Source organism: Molothrus aeneus, chromosome Z (assembly GCF_037042795.1).
Source record: "Molothrus aeneus isolate 106 chromosome Z, BPBGC_Maene_1.0, whole genome shotgun sequence".
Lineage (NCBI taxonomy): Eukaryota > Metazoa > Chordata > Aves > Passeriformes > Icteridae > Molothrus > Molothrus aeneus.
Window position 1 is genome coordinate 40,283,491 of NC_089680.1, and position 16,363 is coordinate 40,299,853.

At 36.1% G+C, this 16,363-nt stretch overlaps 1 protein-coding gene across 1 annotated transcript in view; it reads left to right on the forward strand.

Moving 5' to 3' along the window:
* The window catches only part of HCN1 (hyperpolarization activated cyclic nucleotide gated potassium channel 1), a 194,746-nt gene that overhangs the window by 19,383 nt on the left and 159,000 nt on the right, over positions 1-16,363 (forward strand). The window contains exon 2 of the mRNA XM_066569615.1: positions 4,332-4,755. Coding sequence (XP_066425712.1) covers positions 4,332-4,755 — 424 coding nt within the window. The remainder of the gene's footprint in view (positions 1-4,331; positions 4,756-16,363) is intronic.

Consider the following 16,363-nt stretch of genomic DNA (forward strand, 5'->3'; position numbering starts at 1 on the left):
AGACTGAATTTCCTGAAGTTTTACTGCTATGACTTACTCCTTTTTAATAAAAGATCAGAGTTTTTACAGTCTTTCTTGAAACTGAGAAAATGTAAACTTAAGCAAAGCCCTGACTGGCCTGCAGCCTCCACTCACACCCTCAGTGCCTGAGAGATGCTGCTCACTCCGCTGTGCAGTTTGTGAGACCACTGACAGCTTCTGCTGGTGCAGTCTGGGTGTGCAGTAAGGATAATCATATCTCCAACTATGCTGATTCAGGGAAATTGAGACTCTGCTGTTGATGGGCAGAAAAAGGAAATAATAAGGCAAGCAAATCTGAATTTGTATGTACAGCAAATTATGCGGCGAATTAATTCAGAGATGAAATTTCCTTCCTTAAGACTCTGTTTTCTCTGGGTTAGGGATATAAGGTGGAAAATAAAATGGCTGTTAGAATTCATAGCGTCTTACATTATTAAGCCTAATACAAACAGTGATTAATTAATACTAAGTAAGTCTTTCTCACCGCTTGGGTAGACACTCATTTTGAACAGGCTGTTCATCCTATCCAGGGCAGCCTGTGGCAGTGAAGAAAACACCAACACTTCAGCACCATATTCCAGAGTCGAAAAAACACGGCTATTACTGTAATTTTTAAAAATATAGTAAATAAATTATGAGTGAAAAGATCATCAAAAGAGGCCTATTAATTCATTTTGAGAATTCCAAAATAGTAATTGTTGTTTTTTTGGGTTTTCCCCCAATATTTCTCTATAAAATAATTTTAAAAAATTTTGTAAAAATGTGCCTCAGGATTGGGGTTTGTATTTTAATACTTGAAGACTTTATTTTTTTGCCTAGAGGTATTATACCTCTGAGACATTTAGAAGCATTTAAAAAGTTTCAGGAATAGTTCAATGCAGTGCAGTGATCACCTCTGCACCCTCTGTTAATGGCATTTGGTAGTAGATTCATTGAGTTAACTTCAGCTGAGCAATAAGCTCTATGCTGTGGGGTCGAGATCAATCCTTGCTTCTCATTTTGAGCTTTGGAAGGTCTCATTACCCCCTAACTCCTGCTTTTTTTCCTGATTCTTGAAAATTTTCAATTATAAGCCTACCTCTTCCTTGCTCTCCACCAACATTTTATAATACCTTACATAAATGTGGAACTCTTGAGATTGTAAATTGTAGATTCATGACCATCCTCACTGGGGTAGGGGAAGTAGGAAAAAAAATTCTAATAGTAGTTTGAAACAAAGGACTGTCTCAGTGTGTCAATGGCAGCTCATTGCACTGTCTTGTGAGTCTTTACAGCTTCCTCTTTGTTAGATGAATAGTAGGATGTTCTGAACCGCAGGCGAGGAACTCAGTGTATTGCTTTCTCTGCACAGGTCAAGGAAGGGCAATATAGGCAGTTGCATCTAATTTTTCTCACCTGGAATAAAACATGGCCAACAGAATAGCATTTGGAAACATTTTCCTACAAGGAAATGTCCAAGTCATTTCTAAATGAAAAATAATAAGGCTTTTTCTTACTAACTAATCAGCTTATATTGTATTGTGGGCTAAAATACAAAAGTCCTTATCAGTCAATATTATTTTAGCCCTGATGCTACCACTTTTGCTGACATTCAGCATCAGGAGCACCAGTGTGTTTTGCATAATTGCAGTACGTGATGATCCTTTAAACCACGGATTACCGTAGGTTAGAAACACCTGGTCCTGTATTATCTCCTGTGTTGGCTGGGTGGCTGGTTGTTGTGTGGCTTTGGTTAGTCTTTGTTGCATAACTGTGCTAGAGAAATGTAAAGGTCAATCTGAAGTTAGCAATGCTTTGCTTAGGAGCGAGCCACAGATGCAAGGACACCTGTCGTAATTATTTCCTGTTTGTTTTCCACTAGTTTAAAGGATTTCTCAAAGATGTTTATTCTCCCAGAACACTTTTGTGAAGTACTTTGGTTGATAGCATTGTAAAAGTGTTTGTGGTAATTTTACTTGTAGATCACAGTGGTAGTGATGTATTGAATTCAGTGGTTCCTTGTGGTAATTCCAGATTACTGAAAAGGAATTCCAGATTGCTGAAAAGGAATCTAGCACAGTGAAAAGTATGACAGGAATTAAAAAAGACAGGAGAAATTGGGGAATTTTTACCCAATATGGTGAATAATATCATATGGTGAACAAAAATACATACAGCCTGAATGAAATTCATAAAATTCAACATTTTTAGCAGTCAGTGATCACATTTATTGCAAGACTGAAAATGTGTAAGACACAAATCACATTGTGGTACACAGGGAATAATTTTTATAGTCTGTTTCATAGAGTTTCTGAGTACCAGTTAGAGGTACATTGCCAACTTCTCTCTTCTCAAGTGATAGTTAAATCTAATTTCTCCAGGTGCCTCTTGGAATAAATAATTTTGAAACTGGGAATTCTCATGCTGTTCTCAATCCTATGCTGCTTTTCCTTTAGTGTGTTTTACAGTTACAGATAATAATTGATATTCTCTGATGAGCACTCTGTAAACTTAGGAGTATTCGCTTCCAAGGTAGACATGAAAAAAGGGAATTTATAAAAGCTAGATCTTTGTGATTTTTCAGCCTGGAGAAAGAAGGGTTTCAGTGTGACATAAGTGTGTCCTTTTAGTACCTGAAGGGAGTCTACAAGAAAGATGGATAGAGACTAATTTCAAGGACATGTAGTGACAGAACAAGGTGGAATGGCTTCAGACTGAAAGAGGTTTAGATTAGATATTAAAAAAATATTTTTATTGTTAAGTTGGTGAGGCTCTTGCACAGTTTGCCCAGAGAAGCTGTGTGGATGCCCCCATCCCTGGAAGTGGGGATCCACAGGCTGGGTGGAGCTCTGAGGAGCCTGGTCTAGTGAAAGATGTCCCCGCCTATGGCACAGGAGTTGTAAGTGGATGATCTTTAATGTCCCTTTCACCCCAAGCCAATCTATGATTTTATGATAATTTGGTAATACAAGAAGCAATCTCTGAAATCTAATGCAATCCCTATTCTCTGTGCGAGTCTAGCAAAAACTAGGTTCGCGATTCTGAAATATTTTGTGGCCAGTTAACTATTATTTTTGCTGATTGCCGTGAACCTTTACCAAGATGAGGGTGTGTTGCATGTCAGGAGGCTGGTATTAGTGTGATGGAAGTGGCCTGGAAGTCAGTGTTGAGGTGTTGTGCTGGTGGTGTGTCCATGCCATGTCCCCTGCACCAGGCCCCATTGTGACAGACAGAGAAGAGGGATAGCTGTGGAGCCACTGCTGCCTCTAGTCTTCTAGAAACTATGATGAGTCCATGGGTAACTGGTGTTGGTTGGTTTCTTTACCTCTCCAAATCAATTTTAGTTGACCAGATCATGTGCTTGAACAGAGTAAAAGATTATGCATTGGGTTCAGGCTTTTTTGAGTATCCATTTCAGTTCTTTTACTTCTTAAGAACAGCTTTCTTTGACTATTTAACATTTAGGATTTGTCATAATTTGCTTAAAATCTGGTATATATGGCTGTGCCCTGGAAATCTTCCATCAGGATAGATAGTCTATGTAATGGATGCATTTACTCAGCATTTTCATCACAAATACTAGAGTTATGAGTCCATCCTTCTACCACATTGTATCAAGCATGGTTAGTATTCTAACAGTGTTGGAGGGGAGCCTTTAGATCCTTCTGGAGCAAAAGTGGTGAAATGCAGTACCCCTTTCTATTACTATGCAAAATTGTAGCTATTTTTTCTAACATTTCTTAGTTAGCTCTGAAAGAATATAGACTGTGAGGTTGTAAAAATGCATGAAAGTTCAACTACGTGGCTGAAGGTTTTTATGTTATCTAATTATTGTTTCTATTTTTTGCTTCGGTGCTTTTTTCCTTTTCCTGTAATTTTATTCCAGCACAGTAATGGTATCAGTACATTTGAAAAGAGATACTGACATTTAATATATTTATTAAGTATTTGGCTTTCCATTTAGACAAAAATTTTAGGAAAACTGTTGCATTGATAAAGCAGTTCTGGTTGGCACAAGACATCGTTTTTATCTATATAAAAGCTCAAAAAGGTTTTGACAGGAGTCTGAATAAATCTGCTCAGTGCCACATATGCCCACCTTTCAGTGTGTGATATACCATGGACTGCTAGGCCATTGAGAAGGAAGGCACATAATGAAGTGTGTTGGTTACAGTGTCTTTACTAACTATGAACATGCTGAATGAGTTAAAGCAACAAGAATTTATTTAGGAATAACAAAATCTGGTGGTGAAGTTGGTGGCATGATGGAGACTGTTTTGTAATATTTTACCTCATTACATCAACCATTCTCTTTCTTCCTTTTTTCCTAGGTTTTACTGGGACTTAATCATGCTCATAATGATGGTTGGAAACCTTGTCATTATACCAGTCGGAATCACATTCTTCACAGAACAAACAACAACACCATGGATTATTTTCAATGTGGCATCAGACACTGTTTTTCTATTGGACTTGATAATGAATTTTAGAACTGGGACTGTAAATGAAGACAGCTCTGAAATAATACTGGACCCTAAAATCATTAAGATGAATTACTTAAAAAGCTGGTTTGTGGTTGACTTCATCTCATCAATACCAGTGGATTATATCTTTCTCATTGTAGAAAAAGGAATGGATTCAGAGGTTTACAAGACAGCAAGAGCACTTCGTATTGTGAGATTTACAAAAATCCTCAGCCTGTTACGTTTATTGCGCCTTTCAAGACTGATAAGATACATACACCAGTGGGAAGAGGTAAGATTTACATGGTCATAACATGATTCACTAAGATCTTATTGCTACCCAACATTAGTCAATCTCTGTGAAGAGCTGCACCAGAACAAGAATGTAACACAGCTTTCCCTCACTACCTGGTGTTATTACAAACACATGCTAGTGGCAAGGCCTTTTTGGACACAACCAGCAGAGTAACCATCTTCTCTCTATTAATGGCAGAGACCAAAATGTGTTTGGCATTGGTACAATTTGCATGGATGGACTCCTAATGATGTTACAAAATGTCCAAAATATCAGAATAAAGCACTAATTCTGATAAAGGAATAAGTAAAGGAATAAGTAAAGGAATACTAGAAATTTTGACAAGCACCTAAACCTGCACTAGAGTTTGATGACTAGCACTTAAATTTATTAATATTCTTGTAGTGACAGAGAACTTAAACTTGTTTATATTTTTCTATTTTATAAGAAATTGAAGCCATCTACCATTGAGTAGATTTCCTCAGAATGCTTATTGTTTGAAGGCTGTATGTAGGCTGAATATCATAAATACCGGCCATCTTTACAAAAAATGGGCAGTTCAAATTTTGAGTCACTGCCTTCTAAACTGTCAACTCCATTGATTCCAGGCATGATGTTATGCTGCCTTTCAATTTGGCATAGTGACTTTTCTAGGAAATTATGGCATTCCCCACTTTGGCATACTTTGGCTAGGAAATGTCAATGCATTGGCACGTACCACCATTTTGTTTCTTGCCTGTCCTCCTTTCTGTAGTTCTGAATATCATCATGTGTTTTAAAGAGAAGTGCTAAAGCCATAGGAAAAATAATTGCTTTTTTCTAAACCTTTCTTGCAGTAAGCATAGGGAGAATTATTTTGTAGAGCATGATCATGGAAGTAGTATTAAAATTGATTTCCATAAATTTATTTACCTCTGTGATAAAGATTTATTTAATTAAATGAATATTGAAGGATTATTTGATACTATTTTTGGTGCTTTTTCTGCTGGTTATCTCTAGTATAATATGCACTTTCTGGTTTAAGAAGAACCTAAAAGCAGTGCCATCTCAAATAAAGTCAGATTACAATTTAAAATGACATGATGCCGGATGATGCTAAATATCAAAAGTCTAAAAAATATATAGTAGTCTCTCAAAAAGTTCCTGAAATAGGTCATTATTTTTTATTACTCTGTTTGGTAAAGCTATTTCTTTTTGCCTCTCTGTAAATCACTGAATAGATGTTTTTGTACAGAAATAGAGCACTGTAGTTTTTGTACTCAATTCAACTAAGGCAAATGATTAAGCATATTTTGCAGTTCTACCATAAAGCTGTGCTTTTGTCTCCTCTGTGCTTCACAGAGAGACAACCTTCTGAAATGAATTCAATGACATTATTTTCTGGCAGCTTGAGTTAGTCACTTGCCACTGTAAAGGCCTACTAGGCAGAGAAATAAATTCCTTTTCCCCCCCACTTTCTGTCAGTTGTCAAATGGAAATCAGGTAATCTAAATAAAAATAGTTGAATTGGCCACTAAGTGGGATTAAAAGTGACCAGAGTATGTGGTCCAAATCAGCAGTAGCTGCTGTTTGGTCCATTTAGCTAATGGCTGCTTGATTGCAATTTTAGCTTTAATTCCACTTGTAAAATTTGTGAAATAGGTTCACAGGAAGGTAAAAGGGAATCTAAAGGTAGAGGGTTTTTTTTTTCTTTTTTGGGGGTTATTTTGAGCCTGTAATAAAGCAGCAAAAAGTTTGTTGGCTGATTTTGAAAAAAATAATCACATGTGAGAATAGAGAGAAATATATCAGTCTGAATCAGGCTTTGATAAACCCCAAAATGAAATGTGTGAAATAAAAAAAGGAGGTTTTTTTGTTTGTTTATTTGTTTTTATTTTTGTTTAGCATTTTACAGGCAGCAGAAATGCAGAAAGTCATGGATTTTCATATATGCCTTCCTGGAAAATGTGTGTTACAATATCTTAATGTTTTAAAAGAGACAGACAAAACAACTGGTAGGGATGACATTTGCTGAATTACTGGGAAACAATAACTGGATCATCCCATGGTGTAGTCAGCGAGACTGCTGCTGGATTTTATGTTCTCTGTATGTGTGTGTTTCCACATGGACAACAAGGAGCAACTGTTAACTAATTTTTATGGCATAGAACTGGAGCCTGTTTGTGTGTGGTTAAAAGTATTTAATAGTTTTTGTATAGTATGAGCTGACACGTTGGTTTTAAATGTGGTGCAGATAAATCTGTAATATATGTATTTGGTTCCAGAATAATAAGCATTATGTTAAAAATATTGAGGGGACGGCCAGCAAACTCAATCTTCATAATGTGCCAAGAGAATACTTGGGTAACTGTTATTCATGGATAACTGATGTATGAACAACCCAAGTTGTATGATAAGGCAGTTATCCCAGTATTTCTACATACTCAAATAAAAAAGGCAGACTGACATTGTTGGAGCTTTTCTTCACATATGTGAAGAGCTTTTCTTCATATCACATATGTGGAATCCAGGTGGTTGGTATCCTGAACCTTAAGATGAGCAAAAATTTAAGATTCTTACATGACACTGGTGAAACATGGTTCCTCTTTATTTATTTCCACATCATTTAAGTCAATTAAATTAAGATCAAGCTGCCAGCAGCCACCTAAAGTAATATTGATGTAAATAATGTATGCATTGCAGAAGCTTTCTCCTCATTAAGTGGTATGGAACAGCTATAGCCTGTGGTGGAATATATATGAAAACTGATTGATATATTCATATCAGTCTGATGTTAATTACTTACCCAAATGAATGGCTCAGTGGAAATGGGAAGAAACACTTCAAGAAAGGGACAGGAGATGTGTGGGCAGGAAATAAATATACTGAATATGCAAATTCACACTTCCCTGAAACTGTTTTTTAGCTACAAATTCTAATATTACAGTCCTTTAGACTTAGATATTGAAATAGATCATATGTTTACTTGAAATAAATTATATGCAAGAAAAAGATCTATATTTAAATTGGTGATTACAGAAATTATAATTTTGCAGTAATTTCTGACAGGGGGCTTGTTTTGGATTTTTTTAAAATTTACATTCCTAAAAGTACTGAGCTGGAGGTCCGCGACCTAATTCTTATTTCCTTTAAGTTTTATGAGACTACCCAAACTTCTGACTTTTTAATGTTGTTTTACATAGGCTTATATGCAACTAGTAGATTATTCTTAGTTAAATATGCTCATAGATCAGTGAACAATTAAAATAAAAGATAAAAACAATTAAAATAGATATATTGTTCCATGCCAAATGATTTGCCACTTTGCTTTACATTTGCCTATGATACTAGTTTACTGGTTCTTTAAAATTACAATGTTTTCTGAAAGCTGCATAAAACCCAGACTTCAATAGCTTTTCTTACAGCTATTCTAAACATAGACAAGACCTAGTAAATCTATGAGTAAGTAGAAGTCGTTCTTCCTAAAATGTGCCCTAAATCTTTTTTGTTCTGGGATGTTCTGATTATGTAGAACTAGAACCCTTTTTAAAGAGAATCAATGCTTATTGCAAGTTGTATAATAAAGGTTATATTCTGCAAAAAAAAATCACATGGCAAAATCTACAAAAATTGTGATTTGCAGCCATGTCTTATTTTTGTTCAACTTCTACTGAAATCTGGTTTTCAATTTGCCCAGACCTTTTTGTGTTTCATGAACCTACCTAAATATCAATGTCAACTCTAGTTGTTGATAAAGCTCTGGTGTTTAATGAAACACACTCCTGAGCACGTCACACCAACATGCCATATTCCAAATTTGTTGGTTTGTTTCTGATATTCACAGTAATGCAGGTTCAGAACAGTGCATAAGTAAAAGCTTGCTGGATTGCTAAGACTTACTAAAGTGCTCAAAAATTAAGAGTATGAGAGCTTTGCCGAATCCTGCATTAAAGATTTCATCTGTTGCTCCCATGCCACCAACCCTGATGATCAGAGACCACCACTAGGTGTCCTCTCCTTGTTGTTCTGTTTGTTGCCAGTGGTACAAAAACACACATTATGTGTCTCTGATGAACCATTATTATTTCCTAAATAAAATTATTGTAAAGGAAGACTTACCCAGACAACGGAAGAAAACTTCTACTTCAGTAGCCTGCTGTTTCTATGGTAGGTACACAGATGACTTTTGCCCTACAAGAAAACCAAGCAACTTTTTCTTTCATCTCAAGCCAGATGAGAATTCAAGGGTTTTTTTCTCTCCTCTTGATCACTGACTTTTTGTGTGGTAAGAGAGAGATGATGAATTAGGTGAGTACTTGGTAGTGTTGGTTGAAAACACTTATCTTTACTGACTGGATTATTAATTTATTTTTATTTTATTTTATTTTGTTGACTCTGTCAACAAGGCATGAGGCTTTCCTATCAATGATGATGTTTTACAGTTTAAATTTTTTTAATTAATAGCCTTGTGGAAATGGAAGGTGGCATATTTTACTTTCTTTTTATTCTATTTTAATGCCTGTTGTCCAGGGAGGTATTTAAAGTACATTTTCTAGGCCCCATATAGTTGTGTCAATTAGTTAGTTACTGCAAATAAGCACATCAGTACAGGTTGAGTGGCAATTTTGAAGTAGATTAGCTGAAAGTGGGACACTTTTTTATTGCCTTTTAGAGGTACATGAACCAAATACATGGTTCATGGTTGTCTGTCTCTTAAGGACTGAGGGGAGGATATTTGTTAAGTAACTTGAGGGAAAAGAGGCACAAAGTCTGTGAATTATGCAACGAAGCCTCTGTATTGATGCCTTCTGCCTGCCTACCATCAAAAAGATGAAAATAGGAGGTAGGAGAAAATCCCCAGTTCTAGAGGAAGCGAAACAGAAACACAAGCATTGTCCTTTTTTTTTGTGTAAATTAGTGAATTTGTGTTCTCCCACGTGAAGCCTATGACTGGGGCCACATCCAGGTTTGCTTGAGGGTTCCTCTTTGCTCTGCAGCATTCCCTATGAGATCATGATGACCAGCTGTGGTCAGTAAGTCCTTGGCATGTGCTGACCAGCACCATCTCTATTTAATCTACAGGGAAAAAAAACCCAAACATGCTGTTTGGTTGCATTTTGAATTGAAAAATCTAGGAGTGCTCCTTGCTCAGCGTTGCTGTAGCAGACAAGCTCTCCAGCTTTATCAGAGCACAGGGCTGCTCAGCCCTGTTCCACTGAGGGAATGTGTTGTGCTAGCTGTCAGTTCATTCCTGGGTGAGACTTGCAGTGCTGGTATTCCTCCCTAATTCCATTGGGATGTTGGCTCATGGATATTCTGTCTCAATGACAGCAAGGTCTTTTATCTTCACAGAGATAGAACCTGGACTGCTAGCCCTTTTTTCCCACTTAAAATTAGAGGGTGTAAAGGCATTTTCTTTGAGACTGTTGAGGCTATGTCTTGATAATGTAGTTCTGGTTTGCTAAATAGAATTTGCATGTGGATAGAACTGAAGGTAAGTTACATAAATAAGGAGGTAAGATACCTAAATTTTAACATAAAGTGTTATACAATATAAGTGAATGTGTGAATAAAATTTTTTTTCATCACTCTCATGAATATATGTAAGCCACAGTGCTTTTAATTTTTTTCTTCTTTGACATGTAACTTACAAGGCTCTTGTCTGTGTTTTGCTGAACAGAGCACCTAATATAATCATTACAAAACAGGTAGTGTTCCAAATGGGAAATTATGATGGATCTCATTTCATGTAAACCTTTTTGTTTACATGAAGTTATGCATATTTTAACATTAGGTGGATAAATTGTGTTCAGTTATGTAATATTTTATAAGGAAAAATTTCAAGTTAAATTATTTGTTTGAGAAATGTATGTACCACTGCAGATAAAGCATACATCCATAAACATCTCTGACAAAAACTCAATGGTTTTTTTTTCACTCTTTTGAATTCTGTGCAACTGTAGGGAAATACAAATAACAGATAGAGACAATTAAAAGGCGTTATTATCCATGGTGTCCTAATAATAGAATACTAACTGTTGAAAAAGAACAGCACATTTGTAGAGAGGGCAATTACTAAAATGCAAGGAAGACACTGAGTATTCTGGTTTTTAATTTCCTACTTTGTGGTCTAGGCATAATCACTTTCATAGAAAGAATAATCCATTCCCCTAGAGAGTAAATAGGAAGTGTAATGAGTGTAAAGTTTCTTGCTTCATCGTTCTACCCTCTTTTTAAGACTGTTCAAACTGAGCTGCCTTTCTTCTGTGCCTACGCCAGGAGAGTAATTGTGTGGCGGTGATGCTTTCCCTGGGAGATAAACCAGGGAAATGTAGAACATAGCCTGAGATAAATTTCCCTGAACTGTATGATAATGTTTTCTTCTTTATGCAAGTGTTTGCCTGGCTTCTATAGTAATGTTCTTGGGGGACTTGGCTGTAGACCCAAGAAAGTGGGCTCACCCTTGCAGTAACATTTATAGATAATGCCAGTCAATCAGTTTTGAAAATTATCAGAGTAGTGTCAGCATGTCTTTGACACTTAAGTCTAACACAGGTTTTTAGCAGATTAATTTTTTTAGTCTAACTCATAGTTCACTATTTTTAAGCCATTCTAGCAATAATGCTTTTTTTTTTTTTTGCATTTGCTAGAGCTTGCACACACTATCTGTGGCTGCAGATATATTAAAAAAAAAGTCTTGTTCTTCCATCTTAAGCTTTTAGCCGAAGCAGAAAACCCACTTAGCTTTGCAGGGTAATGGCCTGCTGGATACACCCCATTTCAGGCAAGGGGGGAGGTCAGGAATGTTCAGTCCTCTTGCAAGACAGAGCTGCTGGCTGCTCCCACGGTGTCCTGCTCCCTCCCTGGAGCTGAGGAGCTGTCGGAGGAGGTGCTGACAGCCAAAGAGCTTTTTGGGCAGCGCACGGTCGGGATCACGGTTCACCATTCGGACACTGCGATACTGGCAGGGTCCTTCCCACACTGAGTGCATGGATTACAAACTACCACATTGATTCCTGCAGTGGTGAGACAGAAAGGGAAGATGTGAATGGGATTTTTCAGTTCTTTTCAAATTTGATTTTAAAAAGTCAAAAATTGTACAAATTTCACAAGAATGACAATCGTAGTTTTGTTCCTTGCAGGCTAAACACAATTCATTCAGGTATTTGTATTAATAGTAACCAGTACAGAATTGCTGTTTAATTTAAATTATTTAGCAACAGTAATTGAACTAAAAGATATTCGCACCTTGTCACTAATGCCATGTAGAATCTTTTCCTTATTTTTTTTTCATAAAACCTATAGAACTTTGTGAGTAAAAAAGTCAGTTGTTCTCTTTATGCAGCTGCTAGGGAAGAAATAGTTAGGGATATTTTATGGTTATTTTATGCTGCCTTAAAATAATTAATTTTAAAATAAAATTTTGAAACACACATTTGAAGGCAGGTTGCTAGTCCACGTGGTAAAATATGGCCAGCTAACAGCTGAAATATAACCCACAGTAATAATTCCTAATACAGTATATATTGATGTGTCTATTAAAGAAAGCCAGAAGATGTCCTTACAGTGCATCATTACTATTTGAAATCTGAAAAATAAATTATATACTAAAAAATTAATTAGAAAAGTGTATGCATAGAAAGTGGATATGAAATACTTTAACATTTTCCTAAAATTTGCCTACAAAGGGGCACTTTAATTTTTAAATTAAGTAATCATTTATTAAAGGGTGAAAAGATAATTCATAAGATTTCAATTTAATATAATTCTATGTATATATTCTATTTAATATATTCTTCTTTGAGAAGAAAATTGTCAGTTGAAATGAACAGCTTTTTTAAAAAAATAACAAGCTGTATTCTCTTGGTTCTCTTATGCGTAGAACATTGTGCAGGTGAAATTTTGGGGGATTTTGTAGGAGAAGTCTGGTTATCTCAGAAAGGTCTGAGAGGTAGAAAATGGAGATGTTGGGCTTGTGTTGGGCTGTGCTGGTCAGACCATCCATACACTGCTGCTTTTATTTATTTATTCGCCCAGTGAGTCATATCCATGAGCTCATATGGGCATTCTATTGAACAAATTAGGACTGAAATGATACAGAATTCACTTCATGTCAATAGGTTGAGGATCATGTTCTGAATTTGATCAAATTTGACAACCTTCTAATACAGTAAAACACCTGTGACGTTACTCTTTTAAGTTCTGTTGTCATGGCTCCCATTGAGGACAGTGGAATGTACTTTAAGAGTTAACTGGGAAGAAGGGTCTGTTTTGAAAGGGTAAAATGGCCTAAATTTACCATTTAGAGAGTAAGATGCAAATGCATAAACCTATTTAGAGAGGGTTAGAGAGCTGAGATGGCAGTGTAGAGCCGTTTGGCTCGACCATTTGTATCTTATATTAAATGACTTATTTCTAACCTGAATCTCATGGAGTTTATTCCAAATAACAAGTATTATCCCACATGTGTATGATTGAAATGTAGGTGTGACCTGGAAAAAACAGGGAGATCACCTAATTCAGAGATTTTTAGAGCTCCTTGCTTCCAAGTAGAAATGAATGCTGTGGTTGAACTGTTAATCTCTCCTCACTAGACTGCATTGGAAAGATGCTCTATTTCTCACAATTTTCTCCTTTCTTAACCCAGGCAGGTGTTTTGCTGTGATCTTTCCATGTATTTAAGCTCATAGTATTTTGTTTGTTACTTTTTTATCTTCTTAAAGCACATCTTTTTTCCCCATCCTCTCTTTCAGAACCAATGGGCTTAACTACACATCTGCTTAACTTAGTACAGTGTCTTTTAGTTGCACTTCCTTTCTTTCCAGTGAATGTTCCAACTTGTTATTGATCTGGCAGAAGCTGCTGCCATGTGGTGTATTTGGTGTCATTTCTGTCTTGGGGTTTGTGACAAAATGGTATGCAATACCTGCAATCCTGCTTTGAATCCAAGTGGATCGTCCCAGATGAGCAGCTGTGGGAGTGGAGCCCTGTATATGCACGAGGGGAACCCATCTCTAAAAAAATGGAAGTGTCTGAAGGCTAATTATGATATAACTGCTGTAATCTTTGCCAGAACCATGGACCTTGTTCAGTTGAGCTACTTGTAGAACAGAGAAAGATGTGACTATCAACCCTCCCCCACCCAAAAAAAAACCAAACCCAACCAAAAACCAACCAAACAAAAACAAAATAGAGAAAACCCCAGGAAACAGCACAAATCCAGAACACGAGAGAACAATGGTAGTTGAGACAAGTGCGTATGTACATATTTCTGTGAATATGTCTTCAAGGGTGAAGGTTCCTAACCTTCACTGCACCTTTCAATAGGAACACTTCACTCAGTACCTCTGAAACGAAAATGAATCTGTCTACAATTTTTTATCTCTCTGGATCAATTCTCCTTGCATCATGTACTCAGTTTACCTGAAGTGACTGCCCATATTCAAAGATTCATGACAAACAGGCAGTCCTTTATCTCAACTAAAAAACTGTAAGTTTCACTGTTGAGTTAATACATCTGTTCATACTGTAAAGATAGTGCATACAAAATTTATGGCAAAACTTGAACCTGGAAAGCAAATATTGCTGTGCATAATTTATAATTAATGTCTTTTCAAGAGTACCTTCCTGTGGGATTTCCAAAGGACATTATTGAAAACCATATAGTAGTTCTCATCAGAATGATCGATTTTTCCCTTAACCAAAGACATGAATTATGTCTTCATCTGCCTCAAAAATAGCTAGGCATCCCACATGAGAATTGTTTCCCAGCTAGGGAAATATAATGTCAGATATGTTTTAAAAAGGAAATGGAAAAAAAATGCATCTTAAATTCAGTTTCAACAGGCAAGAGGTAACTTCTAGAAATCTGCCATGTTTTGATTACCTGCCTTCAAAACTCTGCCTTATTTTGATTAGAACTTCTAGCAGAAGTTTTAAAATACTGGACCCAAACAAGTAACTTGAATTTTTCTTGCAAGGACTTTCAAATTAATTAAGCAAAACACTGTTTTATCTCCAGCATCAGTCATTTAAACACTTTTTTTCCTATCACTTACTCATTTTGCCCAGGGCAAAATCAACCTCTACCACAAAGGTGTTTTTTTTCCTTTTCCTGTGTGTCAATTTTGATAACTTAATACACAGATTAGCCCACTTTGGGTATATATTTATGTTTCTGATAACATTTGCCTATCACAAATACGTATATTTCTTGGTCTTTTAAAATAATTTTAAAAATCTGTCTTTTTTGGAGCATTCTTGTTGGGTGTAGTAACGGCCACAAGAAATGAGGGTGTCAAAGGTTTGTATGGTTAGAATGAATATCAACACTGTAACCTTTTTCATTGAAGTAAATAATTGAAGAGATATCTTACTTATCTTATTTTAAAAACAATTGCAAAAGAAATTCCAATATAACTTCATGTACTTTCTTCCTTTTCATTTTACTTTCCCATTGTTACTCTTATGGGAGATGTCTATGGATACCTTTACAGTTTGTGCAAAGTGAGCATGGTTCTGAAAAAACAGCTGAAGACCATAAATCTGCGGCTAAATTGTAATTTTAAAACTACACGTCTGTGTTAACCTAGTTAGAGCTAAGAATTTAAAATTGTTATAACAGTATGTCAGGGCATTATTTATTATAGAGACAATATTTTTATTTAAGCTCTCAGCCTCAAGTAGTGAATTTCTCATAGGTTTGAACAGATAATGAAGAGAAAGATGGCCAGTTCAATATTTTGTCAGCACTGAAATATGAAAGGAAGCATATAGAGTTAAAGTTTTGCTTTCACTGTGAATTTATTTGAGTACTGAACTCTGTTTCTCTCCTTATTTAAAAAGGTCCACATGAGTCATGATCATGGTTCCATGGATTTCTTTCCTCTTCCTTTCAACATTTGGGTTTTTGTTGTTGCTTTCTTTGTTGATATTTTTCTCCTGACGTGATAAATAACATAATGGTCTTTAGAAGTAGAGATTATCAGCTCATTTAGAATTAGAAAATTTAGCCCAGTGGTGGATTTTCATCTGAGTAGTGCAAAAAAAATTCCTCACCAATTAAAAAACAGTAAATTTTTGCTGAGTCATAACAGAGGTATGGCTTGAGATATTTAAAGTTGGAATTGCAGGGTTGTTATACATACTTAAGGAGTCTTCCTTTACTTCATCTTTTTTGATCTTTTGACCTAAGGTTCTTGAAGCAGCAATGCACTTCTAGCTTTGTGCTCCAGTGCTAAATATACTTCAAAATTTTAATACTGTATTAACCCTTATGCATCTTACACCTTGGGAAGATGAGAGGACAGGGAAAACAGAAAAATCTGATAAGAGAGGGAAAATCATCTCATGCCCATTTTTCCTTTATAACTGGTGCTTTTTGTTACCTGCTGCTGTCTAGAAAACCAGTATCAAAATGTTCATCTGTCATACCTTCCATGACTACCACCTTTTATTTTAAGCTATATGAAAATTTGCAAGTGCTATGACTGGTGGTATCATGGACCTGATCAAATTTCTTCCGCTGCTCTGATACCCACTTTGTCACTGGAAACTGAATACTCCATTTGTTTCTCTCCTGACTGTGCTCTTGTCATTGAAAGTACTCAGCAGAATCAATGTGGTG